At 45.8% G+C, this 22,940-nt stretch overlaps 1 protein-coding gene across 6 annotated transcripts in view; it reads left to right on the forward strand.

Annotated features, from left to right (window-relative positions):
- LOC138288112 (NACHT, LRR and PYD domains-containing protein 1 homolog) overlaps positions 1 to 22,940 on the forward strand; it is a 524,384-nt gene that overhangs the window by 101,872 nt on the left and 399,572 nt on the right. For 5 of the 6 annotated variants that reach the window (XM_069229359.1, XM_069229355.1, XM_069229356.1 and 2 more), the window contains exon 3: positions 15,122 to 15,472. The exons of the other annotated variant lie outside the window; for it this stretch is intronic. In XM_069229359.1, coding sequence (XP_069085460.1) covers positions 15,122 to 15,472 — 351 coding nt within the window. The remainder of the gene's footprint in view (positions 1 to 15,121; positions 15,473 to 22,940) is intronic. 6 annotated transcript variants of the gene reach the window in all.

Genomic DNA, 22,940 nt, shown 5'->3' on the forward strand with positions numbered 1-22,940 from the left:
ATGGAGGGACCTTGCCTACGGAACTCGCCCTGGCCTAGGGAAACCCACAGCCCACTTCCCCCACCCAGACACCTCCACTGCGTGCAAAATCAGCAGAATGCGAGTGTACTCACCCCCTTGTGTCTGCTGTGATGCCCTCAAGCGCCCATCCAACTCGGGTACGCCACTGCCAGGATCCTGAACATCAGGGGGTCATGGTGCGACGGGCACCCCTCCCACGTTGGGAGGCCATCCCCAGCTGAGCCTCCACCGTCTCCTTGCTCCAGCGGCGAATGTCCTCCCATCTTTTCCGGCAGTGGGTGCTCCGTCTGTGGTAGAACCCCAGGGTCCAGACGTCCTTGGCGATGGCACGCCAAATATATTTTTTCTGGTGGGCGCTGATCTATATGATTTGTACAGGGGGAAGAGAAAGTTATTACCAACTGCATCGTCAAAGTGATTGGCTCCCATCCCTACCCTTGTCATGTGGCACATGCATTCAGCGTCGTTTCATGCACGCCGCACTCTCCCCCTTCCTTCTTACATCCACCCCTGTCCACATAGGCCCATACAGCATGCTCCCAGTGTACTTACCTGTTTGTCTATTTGTCTGGAGGACCGTAGAGTAGCGTGTACTGGGGGAGGACCCAATCCGCGAGTTTCTCCAACTCCTCCGATGTGAAGGCAGGGGCCCTTTCCCCAGACACTCGAGCCATTGTCTCTTCCAGACCGAGGTCACAGCAGCACTTGCAGTGTAGGTCCTCTCCTGCCGAAGATCAGGTATCGAGTGATTGAACAGATAGAAAATGGCAGTCACGTCCGCGGCGGTGCGTACCGTCACCGCTGGCGTACATCGTCATTGGCTCCTGGGACCCATAGGGTCCAATGTTAACCAATGCAGCATTGGGCCGCGGTCTTCGACCGCCTACCGTGAAGATGTACAACGCCAGCGCAGTTACCTCACAGCCCATTGTCCCACTGTACAGGTCAGGCAGCCGCCATTTCAGGGGCCCACATGGCTTCATTTTCAACTGTGTCACACATACCTAGGCCTAGTCTTAACACACATACAGGCCACTTTTTAGATTATGAATGGTGTTCTGTGTATGCTGTGTGTACGTACCTCTGAGTTGTTTGACTCTGTGCTCGCTGTTGTCCTTCATAGGCACCGTCCGCTGGGGCACTGTCCGCTGGGACATGTGAGGAGATGGCGGCATCCTCGGGTGTACCGACCGTTGGTGGACCTGTCGACAATGGAGGAAAGACATGTGATAATCACATACAGGTTTGACCGTGCCACAATCCAGGAACTGTGTACCCAGTTGGAGCCAGACCTGATGTCAGCTATCCGCCATCCCACAGGAATCCCCCCTCTAGTGCAGGTGCTGTCAGTGCTTCATTTCCTTGCAAGTGGGTAATTTCAAACAACAGTGGCCATAGCATCAGAGATGTCCCAGCCTATGTTTTCCAACGTGTTGTCCAGAGTATTGTCTGCCCTGCTGAAAAACATGCAGATCTACATCGTTTTCCCTCAGGTGGAGGATTTGCCTACAGTGAAAGGTGATTTCTATGCCCTGGGACATATCCCCAACATCATAGGTGCCATTGATTGGACACATGTGGCTTTGGTACCCCCCACAGGAGTGAACAGGTGTACAGAAACCGGAAGAGTTATCATTCCATGAATGTACAGATGGTATGTTTGGCACACCAGTACATCTCCCATGTGAATGCCATATTCCCTGGCTCAGTGCAGGACGCCTACATCCTGCGGAGTAGCAGCATCCCTTATGTGATTGGTCAACTCCAGAGGCACCGTGTGTGGCTATAAGGTGAGTACCTGGTAGCTAGTCAGTGGGAATGGTTGTCTGGGTCTGGGGATATCCCTCCAGGTTAGTGTGTGTCTAACAGTTGTCCCTCACCATTTGCAGGTGACTGGTTACCCCAACCTGTCATGGTTACTGACCCCAGTGAGGAATCCCAGGACAAGGACAGAGGAGTGCTACAATGAGGCCCATGGGTGAACTAGGAGTGTGATCGAGCGGACCTTTGGCCTCCTGAAGGCCAGGTTCAGGTGCCTCCATATGACAGGTGGATCCCTATTCTACTCACCAAAGAAGGTGTGCCAGATCATCGTGGCCTGCTGTATGCTTCACAACTTGGCTTTGCGACGACAGGTGCCTTTTCTGCAGGAGAATGGTCCAGATGGCGGTGTTGTTGCAGCTGTAGAGCCTGTGGACAGTGAAGACAAGGAAGCAGAGGAAGAAGACATGGACAACAGGAACTCAGTGATCCAGCAATATTTCCAGTGAAACACAGGTAAGAAAATAGACCTGCCTACTACATGTACTTAAACACTACTGCCTCTCTACTGTCTGTTGTTTTCACCCAGTGTATGGTCACTGAGTTGTCACTTTCCCTTACGATTTCACAGATCTGGGTCCCACAGTGTGACATCTGCTTTGATTCCTCATGGGCTAGAGCTGTGTGATATAGGTATGTTGACATTACAAATGAAAGAGCTTTTTGCCACAGTTATTGCTAATACAGTATTCCGAAATCACAGACTGACTCCAGATTGTTTTGTGCTTTAAGGGTGTTTATTTAAGTGCTCAATATTGGAGGGGGTTGTAAAATGGTGAGGGGTGATGGTGGAGGAATGTCCATGGCAGAGTCCAGTCTATTAGTCTCACAGGTGCATTGCCCAAATGGGCATAGGAAGCGGAGCTGGGGCAGTTTAAGGATGGACAGGGTGACAAAGGGGGACAGTAGGATGACAGTCAGGGTGGTCTCATTTCTTGGCAGGGGTCTTGGCATCATTCTCTGTCTTGTTCCTGGATCTCAGGGACCGTTTGCGAGGTGGTTCTCCCTCTGCAGGGGGTGGGGTGCTGGTGTGGTGGTCCTGTGGCAGTGCCTCCTGTCCACTAGCGCCGGCGGAGGTGGTGGGCAGTTCATCGTCCAGGCTAGTGTCAGGGGCCCCTTGTAGTGCCACAGTGTCCCTCCTGGTGTTGAGTACTTCCTTAAGTACCCCTACGATGATGCCCAGGGTGGAATTGATGGTTATGAGTTCCTCCCTGACGCCCATATACTGTTCATCCTGCAGGCGCTGGGTCTCCTGAAACTTGGCCAGTACCGTTGCCATCGTCTCCTGGGAGTGGTGGTAGGCTCTCATGATGGAGGAGAGGGCCTTGTGGAGAGTGGGTTCCCTGGGCCTGTCCTCCCCCTGTCGCACAGCAGCCCTCCCAGTTCCCCTGTGTTCCTGGGCCTCTGTCCCCTGGACCGTGTGCCCACTGCCATTGCCCCCAGGTCCCTGTTGTTGTTGGGGTGGTGGGTTAGCCTGGGTTCCCTGTAGTGGTGGACACACTGCTGTTTGACGTGTCCTGGGGACAGAGGTATGGGCCAGCTGGGTGGGTGCTGTGCTGGTGTTTCCAGAGGGGGGAAGCTCTGTGGTGGCCTGTGACTGGGTGTGGGGAACCGACTGTCCCGAGGTCCCCGATGGGCTGGGCTGGTCATCTAGATCCAGTTGGACAGAGGTGCTGTCATCACTGTGGGCCTCATTCTGTTGGTGGTGTGGGCATGTGTGGACCCTCCTGTCCGGTGATGTTGGGCAGGGGTCCTGCAGGGGTATGAAAGGATGTTTATAACATCTGTGTGTGGCATGGTGTGCAATGGGTGGGTGACCGTGTACCCCAGTGCTTGCATTCCTGTGTGGGACCTTGTGTGATGATGGTTTAGGGGGGTGTATGGGTATTTGCAGTGGGCATGCTTCAGTGATGGGTGTCCATGCTTTGTTGTTGCATTCAGTTCTTGGTGTTAGGATGTGTGGTTTGTGATGATGGGACATTTGTGAGGAGTTGGGGGTGAGGGTGGGGGTATGTGATGGCATGCATGTAGGGTGGGGGATGTAATAGTTAAGATTTGACTTACCAGAGTCCATTCCTCCACCTACTCCTGCGAGGCCCTCAGGATGCAGAATCGCCAAGACTTGCTCCTCCCATGTTGTTAGTTGTGGGGGAGGAGGTGGGGGTCCGCCACCAGTCCGCTGAACCGCCAGGTGGTGTCTTGAGACCAGAGAACGCACCTTCCCCCGTAGGTCGTTCCACCTCTTCCTGATGTCATCCCGATTTCTTGGGTGCTGTCCCACTGCGTTGACCCTGTCCACAATTCTTCGCCATAGCTCCATATTCCTTGCAATTGAGGTGTGCTGCACCTGTGATCCGAATTGCTGTGGCTCTACCCGGATGATTTCCTCCACCATGACCCTGAGCTCCTCCTCCGAGAACCTGGGGTGTTGTTGCCGTGCCATGGGGTGGTGTAAGTGATGTGTGGGGTGGTGTGTGGACTGATAAGTGTGCTGATATGTAGTGGTGTGTAGTGTGAGGTGCGTGGAAGTTCTGTGGGTGATGGTGTTGTGTGCCTGTGGATGCTTGTATTGTTGATGGTGGTGTCGCTCTCTGTGCTTCTTTCTCAATTGTGGTTGTAGGGGTTTGTGGGTGATGTGGGTGTGTGTTTTATATTGTATTGGGTGTGTGGGAGAGGTGTGTGTATGTGTATCTGGTGTGTGTATTTCGAATTGTCCAATGTGGATGTGTTTTGTAGGAGTGTGTGTATTTTGAGCGCGGCGGTGTGTACCGCCAATGGAATACCGCGGTTGAAAGACAGCCGCATGGATTCGTGTGTTGTGATGGTGTGGGCTTATTTCTGTTGCCGTGACGGTGGAGGTTTTGTTATCGCCAGTTTATCACTGACCTTTGGTGTGGCGGACTTGTGTGGGTGTCTGAATTTTGGCGGATTCCGTGCTGTGTGTCATAATAGCTGTGGCGGTTTTTTGCGGCCGCGACGGTGTGTTGGCGGTCTTCTGCACGGCGGTACGCGGCTTTTACTGCCAAGGTTGTATTGAGGGCCATAGTATGCACAGAGTCCAGGGGTTCCCCAGAGGCTTAACAGAGGCCAAAGTAGATAATACTAATGCTCTCTTGTGTGGTAGTGTGGTCGAGCAGTTAGGCTTAGCAGAGGGTAGTGCAAAGCATTTGTTGTACACGCACAGAAAATAGAAGAAGCTCACACTCAATGACTTAACTCCAGACCAATGGTTTTTATTAGCAAAAATATATTTTCTTAATTTATTTTTAGAACCACAAGATTTAAGTTGCAGGTAAGTACTTCAATAGATTAGTATTTCACATATGTACCAACAGTACTTAGTTTGAAATCAATAAGTTATACAGTTTTTGAAATATTGGCAATAATCTAACTTGACAATGCAATTTTCAGAAACTGTTTCTGGGAGGAAGAAAAGTTAGAACGATTTGCAGGTAAGTACAACACTTACAGTTCCAATCTCTGGTGGTTAGGAAGTCCACAGTTTGTGGTTCAAGTTAACCCCAAACACCTACCACCAGCATCTCGGGCCGGCCAGGTGCAGCGGTCAAAGTGTACGCAAAATTAACATGGGCGCCTACAGAGAATGGGGACACTCGGTTTCAGATCCGCAGGCAGGTAAGTACCCACGTCCTTGAAGGGCAGGCCTTCGGGGTGTAGAGGAGGACTGGGGGGGCCACAAGTAGGCACCAAACATACACCCTCAGTGGCACTGGGGCGGCTGGGTGCAGGGTGCAAACAAAGCGTTGAGTCTCCAATGATTCTCTCTGAGGAGACCCTGATGGTCACTCAGATGCTGCAGGTGAGGTCGAGGACGTCATCTCGGGCAAACCACAGGATGGACAGGGAGGAGGGCCACCTGCTGAACGTTGCTGCACTAGAGGTCAGGTTCTCCAAGGCTTGGGGGCTGCGGGTGCAGTGTGTCTTTAGGCATCGGATATCTTCATCCGGAGTTTTCTCGGTCAGTGTGGTCCTTGGGATTCGTTGGGAGGCGTTGTCGTGGAGGGCTGGAGAGGCCAACGCAGGGTGGGCACTGCTCAGAACCGCCTTGGGATCCTCTCTAGCTGGTTGGGCCACCTAGACACGAGCCATAGGCGTCAGGTACAGAGTGGTCAGGACTCACGCTTTCGGAGTGGTGTTGGAGTCCTTGGATGTTATTTCTTTTTGGACAGGGCCACTGTCCACATGAGTTCTTGGTCCTTTTGGATGCAGGGCAGTCCTCTGAAGCTTGGCAGAGGTTGCTGGTCCCGCTGGATTCGTAGCTGTTCTTGTGCAGGCACTTTGAGGCAGGAGACAGGCCGGTAGGGCTGGGGCCAAGTCAGATGTTGTCTTCTTTACTCTCTACTGGTGTTTTCAGCTATGCAGTCCTTCTTCTTCTTATCAGGTCCCCGGGAATCTGGTGTTCTGGGTTCAAGGAAGCCCTTAAATTCAAGATTTAGGGGCATTACATGGGTCAGAGGGCAGTAGCCAATGGCTACTGTCCCTGAGGGTGGCTACACCCTTCCTGTGCCCACTCTCTTTGGGGGAGGGGAGCACATTCCTAGCCCTATTTGTCCCTGTCCTACAAACCAAGATGGAGGATTTTGCAGAGAGGGGGTAACTTCAGCTCTGGACACCTTATGGGTGGTCCCAGCTGAACTGGCCACTCCTCCTTGTTTCTCCTAAGTTTCTTGCTGAATTTGTCACTAAAAGTGGGGCTTTGTCCAGGGGCAGGTATCTCTGTTAGCTGGAGTGCCCTGGGGCACTGAAACATGAGGCCTAAGCCTTTTAGGCTCACCGCCTGGTATTACAGTTCTTGCAGGGTGGAGGTGTGAAGCAACCCCACTCAGAGCAGAGTTTGTTTCTGGCCTCAGAGAGCACAAAGGCCCTCACCCAATGGGGTCAGAAACGTGTCTGCTAGTGGCAGGCTGACACAGACTAGTCAGTCCTACACTAGAGAATTGGGTAAAATACAGGGGGCACAAGATGCCCTCTGTGTGCTTTTTAAGAATAAATCCAACACTGGCATCAGTGTGGGTTTTTTGTACTGAAACGTTTGATACCAAACTTCCCAGTGTTCAGTGAAGCCATTATGGAGCTGTGGAGTTTGAAATGTTAATCTCCAAGACCATATACTCAACATGGCTAAACTGCACTTACAACGTCTAAGAATGGACTTAGACACTGTAGGGAAGAGGTCTTCAAACTTTTTGATGCCGGGACCCCCCTAAAAAGAATTTACGTGCAAGGACCCCTCCAGACAAAAATTTCTAAAACCTGGTACTCATCATCGTCAATAATCAATGTCCCTATTTCTCCCAGCAAATCATTTTTATGGTGAGGAAATAATATTATTATTAAACAGTGTTTAGCAAACCAAAGGTCAGTGAGTGTGGTCGTGGCCACAGGTGTAGCTAAAAACAAAGGTCCTCATTTATAAGGATTTGGCGTAAGACAGGACCACAAGCATTCTTGCTACACTGCCCTTCGCCAATACAAAAGGGCAGGAATGGACCGTATTTATGAAATACAGTGCTTTTCTGTTCTGTCCCCCTGCGCTGGTGCACAAATTGCTGACTAGCACCACAGTAGCCAGGATTGTTTTCTGCAGGAAGGGTCACCTTGCTGCACAAAAACAATCCAGAGAAGCATTGTACCTCTATTTATATGTCCGGCAGAAAGCAACACACATGGAAAGACGAAAAACAAGGAGAAATTAAAGCATTTCTCCTCATTATGTCTGCTCTGGGCAGGCGTAAGGTTTTGGCACTGCTCCAGTTTATGTGATTTTGTAAATCTGGGGCAGCATCAAAATCCATGGATGGTGCTTGGTAACACCCACCACAAAGCCCATGAAACCTCTTCTTGTCGCAAAGTAAGGCAACGCAGTGGCTTGCTCTGCCTTGTCTTACTCCATATCGATGAGGCAATTCAAAGCCTCGCAGGGTGGCTTTGCGTCACCTCATACATATGATTGAGAGGCTTGTGCCGCTGGAACGTCAAAAAAGGGATGCTCCACCAGCGCAAGCCTCTCATAAATAAACCCCAAAATATTCTAAGTTGTTTTTAAGTCTTTCATCATCAGATTTTATAACATATAAAATGACAGCCAGCTTAAATAAAATTACATTTAAAAAAGTTGTTACTTATTGGGAAATGCACTGTAGTGCATTAGGAAACCTCTATTAGTTAATGCACCGCAAAGGTCTGTGTGTAACCGGAGAGCAACAAAATTAAATCTTGGTTGGAAGAGCTGAGAATAGTGACGTGTTTTTTAGTGCCACAAGGTCACAGCCTGTGACAGAAAGCACTGAATATGTAAGGCATAATTTTATACTTGTGTTACACGCAGTATAAGGTAGGCCACTACAAAAAGGTTTAAGATAAAACTGTACTTCCAAAATGTAGATTTAAGTAATACCAGAGCATATGCAATACCTTTTTTTTAAATAGCTGTCCCTTCAACATCTCCAGGTGAAGTAAGCGCTGTGTAACTACAATTAAAAGCATACACTTCTCTTAACTCTTTGCACTACCCCTAAAAAGGAATAAATGTTTGTCATCACAAAACTTTGAGTGATTTGATCAGCTCTCAAGCATCCTTTACAGCTGCAGATTATCCTTTACATGTGCAGATCAGCTCGTAGAGCACATTTGCATTTCATTCAGAAAAGCAGGTGCCCTGGTGTGAAGGCCTACTTAGCTGTCTGTGTCTCTCACAGCACATGAGACTCAATAAATCAAAGGTCACCTGAGGCATTTTAACAATCGGCTGGGGGAATGCGTGACCCCCTTTCCAGGACTCCCCGGCCCCCCTGGGGGTCGCAACCCCCCAGACTGAAGACCTCTTCTGTAGGATCATATTGCTCATGCAGCTGTGCCCTCACCTGTGGGATAGTGCACCTACCTTAGGGCTGGAAGGCCTGCTAGAGAGGTGACTTACCTATGCCACAGGCAGTGTTTTGTGGGCATGGCACCCTGAGGGGGATGCCATGTCGACTTTGCCTTTTTCTCCCCACCAACACACACAATCTGCAAAGGCAGTGTGCATGTGTTTGGTGAGGGGTCCCTTTGAGTGGCACAACACATGCTGCAGTCCTAAGGGACTCTCCCTGGCCATAGGGCCCTTGTTAACACGGGTACCTTTTACAAGTGACTCATCTGTGTGACAAAGGTGTACCAATTGTAGAAACAATGGTACATTTTTAGGGAAAGAACACTGGTGCTAGGGGCTTGGTCAGCAGGATCCCAGCACACTCAGTCAAGTCAGCATCAATATCAGGCAAAAAGGGGGAGAGTAACTGCAACAAGGCTGATTCCTAAAGAGGGGCATTACCAGACCACACATAGCAATCATGACATTTGTTGATGTTTTAATAAAGACTAATATACAGTAGCTGTGTTCCATGGTGTTTATTGTGCATATCATGAAATTGTGAGGCAAAACTAAGGTGCATGCATTGTCCAACAGGTGATGAGTGAGGTCATGGTAGATGGAATCATCAGAGTAGGTGGTACAGCAGTTGGTTGCACGGGTCCAGTGTCCATGTGCCTTTGGAAAATGGAGTTATGACATTGAACAACCAACAGTGTGTCTCAGTGGCACACAAGGGAGACTAATCAGGAGAGGTTCACTTCCTGGCAGTGGGTTTGGTCTTGGTATCTGCTCCAGCCTGAAGTCTGGGTGGACATGCAAGTTTGGGGGGAGGGTCTTCAGCTACAGAGGGAGGGGAGTCTGAGGCCTGTGGTTCTTTTGGCTGTGCCTCCATTCCACTAGCTGCCACTGATTGTGATGGCTCAGATGTTAGATTGCTAGCAGAATGGGCCTGCTGGTGTGTGGGGGAAGCACACATGTTGGTGTTGATGCACCCCTGCAATGGAGGCCATGTGGTATTGTGTGCCAGCCACTGCTGCATGAACTTCTGCTGGTATTCCCTCTGCAGCCTTTGGTTTTCCCCCAACATGGTGATGACCCGGCCCATCCTATCCTGGGAACTTTGGTATGCTATTTGGGAGATGGTTTCCTGCTCCGTGGAGTGCCATAGAGGGCCCTTCTTCTTGCCTACAGCTTCCCTCCTACACCCCCTGCCCCAAGGTACCTGTGCCCCTGGCAATGTTTGCCAACTCCCAGTGTCTACAAGACCTTCATTGTCTGGGGCATGAGGGTGTGACTCAGGTCCCTCTACTGTGGAACACACAATAATTTGAACAGTCCTTGGGACACAGGTTTGAGGATGAAGGGTTGGCTGTGGTGGTGATGCCACAGGGTGGGGGGCATTGATGTGGGCAGGGTGAGGCAGGGAGTCGTAGACTGACCAGGTGTCCCAGATGGGCCAGGTAGGTCATCACTGCCCAGACATCCAGGCATGTTGTCCTCACTGGGGCCTTCAGCCTGAGGAGGGCTGGCAGTCTCTGGTATCCTCTCCATGGTGGCACTGGCAGGAGTACCTGTGGATGGAGTGAGACACAGTTAAGTACTGAACGTGTGTTTGGGTATTTCTTTATCAGATGCATACAGTGGCTTAACATGATTCCCAGCAATGACAATGACAAATGCTGCACAGCAGACCACTGGTGGTAGTTAGTGTTCTGTGACGTGCACCATACTCCATTTTGGTTGGTGTCATTCAGCTTTGGTACATTTTGCCCTGTGGATGAGTTCTGGTAATTTCTGATAGTTCACATGACTGTTCTGCACTGTTACCTAGTGACTATTGTAGCCTGCTGGATGTGACACGAAATGGCTGGACATTGCAGCATGGTGCCGCAGTGGGAGGAGGGTGTGTGAGTGAGCAAGGTTAGGTGTCCTGTCTGTGCATGTTGTGCATGTGTATGGTATCTGCCATCATACATTCCATACCATGGGAGTCCATTTCATGTTTGTGGATCTAGATTTGTGTCCCTTTGGATTAGTCACAGAGCTGTACTTGTGTTTAGCCTTGTTTGTCATTGTGTTGTGCCATTGCATTGCTGTCATTCATGTCCTCAGTCGTACCATCTAGTTATTATAGCTACTACAATAGTTATGCATGCAAAAGATGTGATGTGATGTTCACATTGCAGGTGTTAACGGAGATGGTCTAGTGCATTGTGGGAGTCGTAGTGATAGTATTATCCAGTGACATCCGTGCCTTTGGCAATGGCTGTGTGGGCAGTTGGGCTGGTTAGAGGTGTGGCATGAAGGAGAGGGGCATTAGGTGAATAGGTGGTAGTTGTAGTGAGACATACAGTGAACTGGGGAGTATTTGGGTGGTGAGGAAGCATGCAAGACACGACAAATGTGTGCCACAGTAGTTGTGGGTACTTACCAGAGTCCATTCCGCCAGGTATTCCAGTCAGGCCCTCGGGATGCAGAATGTCCAAGACCTTCTCCTCCCAAGATGTTAACTGTGGGGGAGGAGGTGGGGGCCCACCGCCAGTCTTGTGCATGGCGATCTGTTGAAATGCCATGGTACGCACCTTCCACCGTAGGTCATTCCACCTCTTCCTGATGTCCTCCCTTTTGCGTGGATGGTTGCCCACTGAGTTGACCCTGTCGACTATTCTCTGCCACAACTCAATTTTTCTGGCAGTCGACATTTGCTGGACCTGTGCTCCAAACAATTGTGACTCTACCCTGATGATTTCATCTACCATGACCCTCAACTCATCATATGTGAACCATGGGTGCTTTTGTGGGGACATGGTAGTGGTTGGGTTGAGGGGGGGTGTTGTGTATGTAAGGGTGCAGTGTAGGGTGATTGATGGGGTGTGGGCGGTGCGTTGTGAGTGATGCCCGCTTGTGGGCTTTGTGTGTGCTCGTTATGTGTGTTTTGTGTTAGTTGTGTAGTTGTGTGGTGTGTGTTGAGTGAGATGTGTATATGTGTCTATAGTGTAAAGGTGCAATATTAGTGTATTTGCCTGCTTTCTGTGTCTGTGAATGGCGTTTTAGTTGCAAAGACTTGTGGGTTGTGTGAGGGTGTGTTATATAGTGGTGTGTGCAGATGTGTCTGTTGGGTATGTGTGTCAGTATTCAAACTGCCCAATGTGGTGTTGTGTTCTGACAGTAGTGGGTTCTGACCGCGGCGGGTCGCACTGGCAATGGTTTTCTGCCACCGAAGAACCGCTGTGCTGATTTGTGGCTTGTAATCTGGTGGGTGGAATTTTGTCAGCCTGGCGGTGCTGGTCGTGGAACCGCCTCTTTTGCGCCCTCCTGTTACTTGGCAGTGTCAGATTTTTGGCTGTTTTCTGTCAGACTTCAGAGTGTGGCTCTTAATGCGGTGGTCAGATTACCGCCAACATGGAGGTTTTTGGCGGCCGTCAGCAGGGCTGTCTTGCCAAAGTTGTAATGAGGCCCATAATGCATAATAATACATTAAATAGTTAATAATAAAGTAATAATTAACTGTTAATTATACTTAATTAACTTCCCACCCTATACCCCTACAAACCTGGCAACCAGCTCCAACATTATAAACTACTATTAGAAATCACATTAAAAATTATAAATCATTTTAAATTGCAACTTAGATTTACAAATATTATTAACAATTATACAAACAATAGTAACATATAAAATTAATGTAGGAACAAAAAAAGACAATTAAAAAACTATCTTTTTTACAACTATATTATTGAAATGAAATTAACAACAATATTTTTGATAATATTACTTATCTGACAAATTGATATTCTTGACAAGGATATTTCTGCATCACTATGGGGGTTATTCCAACTTTGGAGGAGGTGGTAATCCGTCCCAAATGTGACGGATTTACCACCAGCCGTATTACGAGTTCCATAGGATATAATGGACTCGTAATACGGCTGGTGGTATATCCGTCACTTTACCGTCACTTTTGGGACGGATTACCACTTCCTCCAAAGTTGGAATAACCCCCTATATGTTTGTGTCACAGCATTGTTTTTCTGGTATTTCTGTAACTCGATATTTAAACTTAAAAAGTTGTCCAAGTACCTTAGCAAATGCCTGAATTCTATAATACTTTGCACTCCTAAAAGGGCTTCCAAGACTATAGCACTGTTCTGTTCTCGTTTTGTTATGTATGGAAATCAGTTTATTTCTCCCTGATCATGCAAGGACCATGGCCATGCCCAATCTCAATACTAAAACCTGACAATTTAGGATAAAGGCGTATCTGCTAGCATTTGCTATGTACACTAATGTGAAATATGTGCACATCTGAATGATACTTCACCCTCTAGTTTATGCACTAGTATTCTGTAGCATCTGCTCCAAATGAGTTCCTATCTCTACCCCAGCACTGCTTGGGTCCTTTCATCCGTCTCTTTTCCAGCACTTAGCAGATTCTACTGCCTACACTAGCACTGATCTAGCATCATTATTATCTGCCCTAAATACAGCTCAAGCCTTTTCTCCACTACTTCTGCAGTCTCCCGTCTGCTTTGACTATGTTATGTGCTATAGTAGTACACTACGCTCTCCTCCTATACTGCTCTAGTTTCTACTTCAGCCTTTGTTCTCTGTACTTCAGTCGCTCCTCTAGCCTGTACTCCTGCACATCTCCTCTATCTCACCTCCAGCCCAGCTGTAATCTTTGCTCCGTGCTTCTGGGAAGTCTCTGTACAAGCACCTCTAATTCCTGTGCAACCTCTGTTTAGCATTACTCGAGTTTCTGCTGTAGCCTCTGCTCCCATCTCGGTTATGGCCTCTTCTCTATCACTGCTGTAGTTTCTGCTGCGCCTATGGTTTAATGTCAGTTTCAGTTACCCTCTCTCATCTAGCACCTTCTCTTGATTCTCTTCAAGTCTGCGTTACACCACTGTTGGATATGAAAGCATGTGTTTGGGTGCATGATTAAATTAATGTTATATGAAAGAGTGGCTTGTGATTCAAATTGAATTCCCTATTTTTTAAATACCCTTGTTGGAAGCATATTTATTGAGGCACAGGTAGCGATCAGGGTACCTCTTCATCGACAGCACATCCCTAGGATGAGATTCTAGCACCAAATCTCTGAGCACAGTTACCTTGATCAGGCTATCATAGGCTCACCAAAGAATTACCAAAACCAAACTATAAAATATTCACTCTATTACTAAATTTAGAAATAAACCACTCATACACCAGCAATCACATCGAAAATGAATCTCAAATTAGCTCACATACATAGGCTACCAAGGCAGATGCGATAGCACAGAACACACTACAAAACCATTCGCTTCCAGCTGCAGGGAGGGCGTGTCACAGAGCATAGTAAATGCTGTAGTTTCCACCAGCTCACACAATGTGAATTGCAAGAAAGGACTCAGCACCAAATTTCAGCTGCAGGACAAAAGCAACCTCCATGGAACAAACATGCATAAAGGAAGACTCCCTTTGACTTGCTTGTGCCTCGTCCCACAGGGAGGGTTCCCTGATTGTATGGTCTGTGGGCATGTAAAGAGATATGGCGTGGGCTTATTGTGATACTTCTCAGTTATCCCAGAATACCCCTGAACCTGATAAAACACAGAGGTGCTCCCAAGCGAAATTGTTCCACCATGAATTGGTCACAAGCCCTCTTGACCCCCACAATTTGTCTCCTTTGACCGTCATTGTAATCCCTGAAGAAGAGGTTCACACAGACTCTGAAATAGTGGCCAGCCATTTAAAAGGGAGTGTCAGTGGGAAAAGACCCACCTGAGTGACTCTAAGGCTGGCCAAGCAGCCATTTACCTTCTCAAGTCGAGCAGTCAGAACAGGGAGTTATCTACTGTGTACCAAATCAGACCATTCCACACAGTTTTAAGGTAGTCTTCCTTCCGTCATCCTAAATACTCCTACCATAAAAGGCCAATGCTACCTGCTCGGTCCACCCCTAAAGGTAGAGTTATTAGCTTGTGAAGCTCTACAGAAACACATTCAAACAGTCCATGCATAACTAACACAAGAGCAAAAATCTAACCGACTCATGCAACTATAAGTGAGCTTTTTCCTCTAGAGTTTCATGAAGGCCTGAACCTGGTGACCTTCTTTTTCCATTTTCAGATACCCCTCACGCATATAGACAGGCCAATGACCCAGAAGATTGAATATAGATGAGCTGTCTGAGGATGCAGCAAAAACCTTCAGGGGTCTACCATTACATTCGTCAACTGTGAAAGAATGTCCCCATTTTCTTCTCAGATAGAAAGCTCTTATTTAGCTATGCATACTCTGTTCTTTCTGTTGACTGGTTAGCAAGCCTCCATAACTACCCCAGCCTGTTAAATTACTTGTTTGTTACTCTGTATGTGTGATGTAGCACTGATTTTGAATTTATCTTTTCTGTGACACCAGACTGTGGCTCCTGCACAATTGAAGGGACACTGAATGGGGACGTTGTACTGCCTTGCATAGTTCCCTACAAGAACAACTTTAAGGACGATGACAACTTTGTGGTCCACTGGCAGACTTCTATCAACCCTGCGGTTCTTCATAGTTTTTACCATGGAATGGAACAGCTGGAGCACCAGGAGCATAGATTCAACGGGAGGACACAGCTCTTTCCTTTGGAATTTCCCAAAGGAAACCTTTCAATTTTACTGAAAAGCTTAAACACCTTTGATGCTGGAAATTATTCCTGCCATGTGTATTTTAGCGATAAGAGAGAAGATTATATAACTCATCAGGTAGAATTACTCATAAAAGGTAAGTTAACTTTTATACCTCTATTTCACTGCAGTTTCTTGAAAGTCAGTTGCTAGCCCGTTACCTCCCAAAAAGAACCAGGGTACAGTGGTTTCGTAGTCACCTCCCTACAGTAGCTAACCGTTACACGGCCCCAGAACCGGATCCGCAGCAGCTCTGGCAGGCGTAGAAGCTGAGACCGCCAGAGACGGTGCAAAGCGTGATGGCTTCTTTCCTATAGGATTGCGGAGGATCAATGTTATCGAGAGAGGGTACTTATCCCTCATAGGAGGTGTCAGAGTATTACAGAATACATGCTGTGTATTCAAGTTAAATGGATGAATCTACAGTATGTGACAAAGTGGCAAGGCACCAGGTATGATTTTATGTTTTCAGGAGTAACACTGATCGGTTGTGAGTGACAGCGTTTCACCAATAGTACAGACACTTACTGTGCTGTGAGATACATGTACATGCATTGTCAGCCACAGTCTAACATGTGTTTAATGAAAATGAGATCACGTGATCCTTGAGCTATTTTTTGCCTTAAGTAGCAGACGGTGTCCTGTTCCAGAAAGCTTGTCACTACAATCGACTTTGAAGCAAGCAAATTGACACATTGTCGGTCGAGATATCGACACACATTGAAAATTGTGGTGTAGTTAAAATCATAATAATAATGGCACCCCAACAAAGTTCTCTAATAAGGCGATATACTCCTGTGTGTGACTTGCCTAAACTGCACAAGTAAAGTCGGGAACTTCTGCTGAAAACGTGAGACAAGCTGCAAAAACCTTCTGCCCTTATCGTGTAGCTCAATGTAGGATCAATTGACAACATTAGTGATATGAATTCTGCTCCTGGAACTTACTTCGTTTGACAGTCCCAAACCCTTGCTGACTGTTCATTGTTCCCTATTTAATCTACGTTCACTTCCCAATAATAAAATGAATATCAGAGAACTGATCACGAGAAACGTAGTGAACCAGTGAGTAAGGCCCTAATCTAACTATAGCAAATCAAATCCAGGTACATTTAAAATCATTTGTTTCCATTTTCTGTATCACAAGGTGGTGACCTAGCAATCGTCATTAAAAACAGTTTTTCTATAATATTTCCAAGTGGCATCTGTGAAGTTCCAGATATCTTGACTTTGATTATCGCTATTTCCCCACTTGACTGGTGACCTGTTGTTTGATTATTGGCCTCCTGGTCCTTGCACTGACTTTGTTAACCACTGTGCTAGCCTGCTCTCGCTATTAGCTCTTCACACACAGGGCCAGATTTAGCACTGGTGGCACCCACTGCGACAGTCTTTTTGTTGGTGCCCCCCATGACTACTTTCTTCACGGATTCCCTCACTACTAACCCCCAAGGGTGCCCCTCATCTCTCTGCACCGACTCATTATACAGAAACAATTAATCATATCTGTGTAAATCAATGCACAAGAAAAGTTACATAAGACAAAAAGACAAGAAGGTGTAGGAATCACATGACAAGCATAGTGGTATCCAGTATATTTTAAGAGTGCTTGGTCTGAAGAAGCACAAACTCAGGATTTAAAACATAACACTGTGGTTGGGGTTGGCTTGAATAATAAGACTGTATTTCTATCCAAATGAAACCGTTTTAGCAACATTAGGATAATGAGAGACTGAGGAAAAAAAGGTCCTGATTTAGGTCTTGGTGGAGGGAATACTCCTTCACAAACGTGACGGATATACCGTCTGCCTTATTATGATCTCCACAGGATATAATGGGATCATAGTGAAGCAGACAGGATTACTGTCACATCTGTAATGGTGTATTTCCCTCTGCCAAGGCCTTAATCAGGCCCTATATGTTCTAATATGTACCTTGCAGTTTGCATGCAAGCTCTTTGATGAAAATTCATAACTCACTGTGCTATATTGAGATTGTAATTTATGAACTGCATGTAACAAAAAGATCTCTGTGAAAAAGCAGTAACGCTCTGAGCTATCTACATAAAATTCAATTCTGTGATCTGCATGGTGCATGGTCTGCGGCAGGCATATTAAAACTCAGTGCTGTTTTATGATCAGTCAAAACTGCACCAGACAATATACTCTTTCTCACCAGCACCTACATTAATGACCAGTCTTTTTGGCATTTTAATGTTGTCTGGGAAGTACTGGACACACAAGGAACTCTTCAGCAAGTTCATTTAAAACCATAAAATTTTTCAAAAACACAATGATCCCAAGATCAGTGCCTGGTACAGTTGCACAGGTCGCACCCCTTAAAGGCAGCCCTGTTCACACATCTGTGTTTCTTTTGTTAGGAGACCTAAACGTTTGGGTCAATAACCCTACACAGTCAGCAGCATCCACCTTTTAGGTCTAGCTTGACAGCTGTGTCAGGAATATTACAGAGAGGGACTGTAGCTTCGCCCAGATGTTCGTTCACCTGAATACAGCTTTTGATTTGACCAAAGCTATGTGCTTTCACAGAAAGAGAGCTTACCCCCCAAGCAGCTGTGATCACTAGTTTCTCAAGCTGCATGAGCCAGGGACTTTATCAAGTTCACCTGGTGTATTATGATAGAGCTTGCTCTTTAGGTCACACATGCAACTGCAGATATTTATGGTGTTTGTTCTTCTCTGGCAGCAGCACAAATGGAAAGGGGGAACTCAGGAAGTATGTGTTGCTGTAGTGTGGTCTCAGCTCCCTCACTCTTCCCTTTCCATCACCAAATTCAGAGATACCTTAACATGACAGTCATTCAGAGAATGGTGTATTTTATTTCATATTCCCACTTTAAAGATTTGTAGGCTAGAGAGCTGTATTTCAATTCTAAAATGTTAATTTAATTATAAATGTATTGTGTTATTTAATTTTGACGAACTTACAATACTATCATATTTACTTTACTGCAAGTTTAATATTTGTATGTATTAAGATAAATGAATGTATTTATTTAATATACTATAATTTTAAATTACCATTCTCTGAACCCTAAATACTTCTTTCTATCCCCTAATGCTACCCTTCACAAAACCCCATACCTCTACACTTCTCTGAGCCCTACAACCTTCTACTACCCCTTAATCCTCACTCATGGACTATGTCAGCTGAAAGCAGATGGAATCTAAGGGTAAAATAGTGGGAAATATCAGAAACTGAATTCCCCGGTAATTCCCTATTTGTGAAGAAGACCATCAGTATCACACTTGTGATTCCTGTTATTTCTATCACCTGGAATGAGTAACTCTGGAATGGGGAGTTACCAGTGAAATGTTTCTTGAAACGTTTCCAGAATACGCCATGAGCATTGGCCTCTCAGCAGTCTCTGGCAGGACAGATTTAATCAACCTTCCAATTTAAGACAGAGAACCCAGTGGACTGTAACTTTTGATCCACCTTTGCAGTACATGAGGTTGGTGCATTCTGGGCAATGATCTGTCCTGTGAGGCCCACATGATTATTTGTTGTTAGTAGGTTCCAAGCCTTCTTCCACCATGAATAGGTGCACACAAAAATACACATTACGAGTACGTGTGTGACTTTAATTAAAATCAAGGTCTTAACCTAGTACATATTATTATGTGTATAGTTGTGACAATAAAAACAAACAGAATAGTGACAACGATACAATGTAATAATAAATAGAATATTGCAAAGAATTGCAACATATCAGTATTTTAGAGTTTCCCTGCATTTTGTTCTTCCACCCTCCCTTCCTGCCTCTTTCTAAGCTATCTTAGCACCACAGTGAGACTGCACCACATTCCTAGTTGGCTTTGTTCTTTCACCTCCATACCTTAGTGAAACAATGGAGGCACTGTTCTGCCTGAAGAAACTGTTGTTCTTTCACCGCATGAAACAGCAACCGTATCACAGCAAGCCAATAATACCTGCCTGGTAGTTCTAAAGTGCCTGTAGGAGGCCTTAGAAAAGGAGTTTACAGCGTTTGCCTGTGTGAACCCAATCACTCAGCTGGCTCCCTGGGAGCGTGAAGATTCCTCTTTTTCCAGCACTTGTCTATATTCAACTTAAATACTTTTTTCATTTTGTGTCGAAACGAACAGACCCTTCATTGAGTGTTATTAAAAACAACAATCAATGTATTAATATTCTTACTGAATGTTATCAAAAAAGCAATCAACATGCACCTTCACATACTTTTATTCCTTTGATACATTATTGACTGTTTAAATGACATAAACAATTGCTGGATTATTGTACCACGTTGAAATAGTCATTAAACAATAAATGTGTGTTAACAATACCAAAGGTGATAAGCATTTATAATTGAAAAACGTACACTCAAATGAATGAATATATAAAATGCAAGGGGGTGTAGTTAAGAAGGAAAAGTGCAAATATTACATAACTGGTTGATGTCAAGGGCATCGGTATAAGGCCTTTGTGGAGTCAGGAAATACGAAAAAGTTTGGAAGGACATTTTTAGGGCATCAGTAGAAACACTTTTAGAACTCTGGTGGAATAAATTCTACTCTTCATCTGCACAATGGAGCTGTTCAGCATTGCTTTTTGGGCAGAATGTGCATCACACACCCATTGGAGTCATTTAAGGAATGTTTGTTTTTGCTGCTATGCCATGAGTCGATGATACTGTTACCATAACCAGTAATCCTGATATTGCAGCAAAGTTAGAGATAAATGTGCAAACATTGTTTTTATCTGCTTTTCAAAACGTTTGGTATAAAGGTAGCACCACCAGCTTTCTGGTTGTGCTCTGATACTAATAGGCCCAGAATAAGTACTTTTCTCTAAATGCAAAAAGAGAGTTAGACGCACTGAAAAGCACTTTCCACGCATTTCACTGTATTTTTGCAGCTTCCCAAAAAATCTTTATTACCCCCGAATTAGTATATCTGTGAATGACAAAATACCCCAAATATTAGTTCATAACTATTCTACTTTTGTGGTACTAATGGCCTATGTGTGTAACATAAACTTCCGTTTTGAAATCTAGCTTGACAGTGCAGCTGTTCTCGAAGACAGATGTTGCCATATTCTTTAAAATGTGAATAGAGCTGGCTTTAGCTAGCTCCTCGCCGAGGATGTACTAGCCTGCAACATAATGCTACAAGATGGAATAGTATCATTCCACATTTTAGGAGTGCTTCCATTAGAATGCATGAGGGACAATTCAAAATCAGCAAAAATACACTCAAAGATGCTGTTTGTCACATTCAGTTTCTTCCTGCTATATGAATTTTACACAAAAAGCAAGAGATATCACAGTTTTCTTGCACAATATTCATCGTGAAGCTGTTGAATTTTATAATTGAATTAGTAAGATATTAGGTCAAGTTTCCTCACTGAAAGAAATAATAAAGGCAAGTCTTAAAATCTTGTAAAAGGGCCAATGTATTTGGCATTCTAAATGTAGATTTATAGCTAAACAGACCTATGTTACAAAAATAAAATAAACACATATAAAGACATATTAAAATCACAAGAACTGATTATTATAGGATATCAAATGCTTCCAAAACGAGACGAAAAATATTTTGAGTAGGAGAATCACCCTCAGTTAACTCCCGCTCACCCCCTTGGTAGCTTGGCAAAAGCAGGCAGGCTTAACTTCAGAGTCTAAGTGTAAAGTATTTGTACCACCACACAGAGTAATTCAGTGAAAACACTACAAAATGACACAACACAGGTTTAGAAAATAGGAAATATTTATTTAAACAAACAAGACCAAAACGACAAAAATCCAGCATACACAAGTCAAGTTAATAATTTTAAAAGCAAAAGAGCTTTACATTCTTGAGAAAACAGTAAAAACACTGTTATTGTTGTAAAGTACCTGGGTAGCGTAAAAGAAACATGCATGGGCAAGTGTGCGTCAGAAAACGCTAGCAATGTGTCGATTTCTCATCCGCAAGCAAGACCGTTCGTCGTTTCTCCACTGGTCATGTCAGTGTGCATCGTTTCTTCTCTCTGCAGGAGAGTGGTGCGTAGTTTTTTCACGCCAGCGATGTTGTGTCGAAAATCTGGCCGCAGGGTATCAGGAAGCCGCGCTGTGTGGATTGCGACGTTATCAGTCTCTGTCAGCGGGTGTTGCGCATCCTTTCTCCAGCTGCGTGCGTTGATCTTCCAGCCGCGATGCCCGTGCAGCGTCGATTTCTGCGGCGAAGTTGGCGGTGTGTCGTTTTTCAGTCGCGTCTCGGTAGGTGCCTCGATATTTTCCCTGCACGGCAGTCTGTGCGTGGATTTTCAGTCTTGGTCTGCCAGCTTCAACTTCCAAGGCCCCAGGAACTGGATAGGGCACCACTTGGCGGGGCAGGAGTCTCAGCAGAGAGTCCAGGTGCTGGCAGGAGAAGTCTTTGATGGCCCTGAGACTTCAACAACAGGAGGCAAGCTCAGGACAAGCCCTTGGAGATTTCTTCACAAGCAGAAATGCAAAGTCCAGTCTTTGTCCCCTTGCACAAGCAGAAGCAGCAACTGCAGGATAGCTCCAGAAAGCACAGTCACAGGCAGGGCAGCACTTTTCAGATCTTCAGCTCTTCTCCAGGCAGAGGTTCCTCTTGATGTCCAGAAGTGATCTAAAGTCTGTCATTTTGGGTGCCCTTCTTATACCTATTTTGGCCTTTGAAGTAGGCTTACTCCAAAGAAAAATCTCTCTTGTTTGTGAAATCCTGCCTTGCCCAGGCTAGGCCCCAGACACACCAGGAGGTTGGAGACTGCATTGTGTGAGGGCAGGCACAGCCCTTTCAGGTGTAAGTGACCACTTCTCCCCTCCCTCCTAGCACAGATGGCTCACCAGGATATGCAGACTACACCACAGCTCCTTTTGTGTCACTGTCTAGAGAGAGGTGCAAACAGCCCAACTGTCAAACTGACCCAGACAGGGAATCCACCAACAGGCAGAGTCACAGAATGGTTTAATCAAGAAAATGCCCACTTTCTAAAAGTGTCATTTTCAAACACACAATCTCAAAACCAACTTTACTAAAATATGTATTTTTAAATTGTGAGCTCAGAGACCCCAAACCCCACATCTCTATCTGCTCCCAAAGGGAATCTACGAGATTAATCATTTTTAAAGGCAGCCCCCATAAGAGAGATAGGACTTGCAACAGTGAAAAACTTATTTGGCAGCATTTCACTGTCAGGACATATAAACACATTAGTATATGTCCTACCATAAACATACACTGCACCTTGCCAATGGGGCTACCTAGGGCCTGCCTTAGGGATGTCTTACATATAAGAAAAAGGAAGGTTTAGGCCTGGCAAGTGGGTACACTTGCCAAGTCGAATTGGCAGTTTAAAACTGCACACACAGACACTGTAGTGGCAGGCCTGAGACATGTTTACAGAGCTATTATTGTGGGTGGCACAACCAGTGCTGCAGGCCAACTAGTAGCATTTGATTTACAGGCCCTGGGCACCTCTAGTGCACTTTACTAGGGACTTACTAGTAAATCAAATATGCCAATCATTGATAAACCAATCAATACAATTTACACAGAGAGCATATGCACTTCAGCA

This window comes from Pleurodeles waltl, chromosome 4_1, assembly GCF_031143425.1.
Source record: "Pleurodeles waltl isolate 20211129_DDA chromosome 4_1, aPleWal1.hap1.20221129, whole genome shotgun sequence".
NCBI lineage: Eukaryota > Metazoa > Chordata > Amphibia > Caudata > Salamandridae > Pleurodeles > Pleurodeles waltl.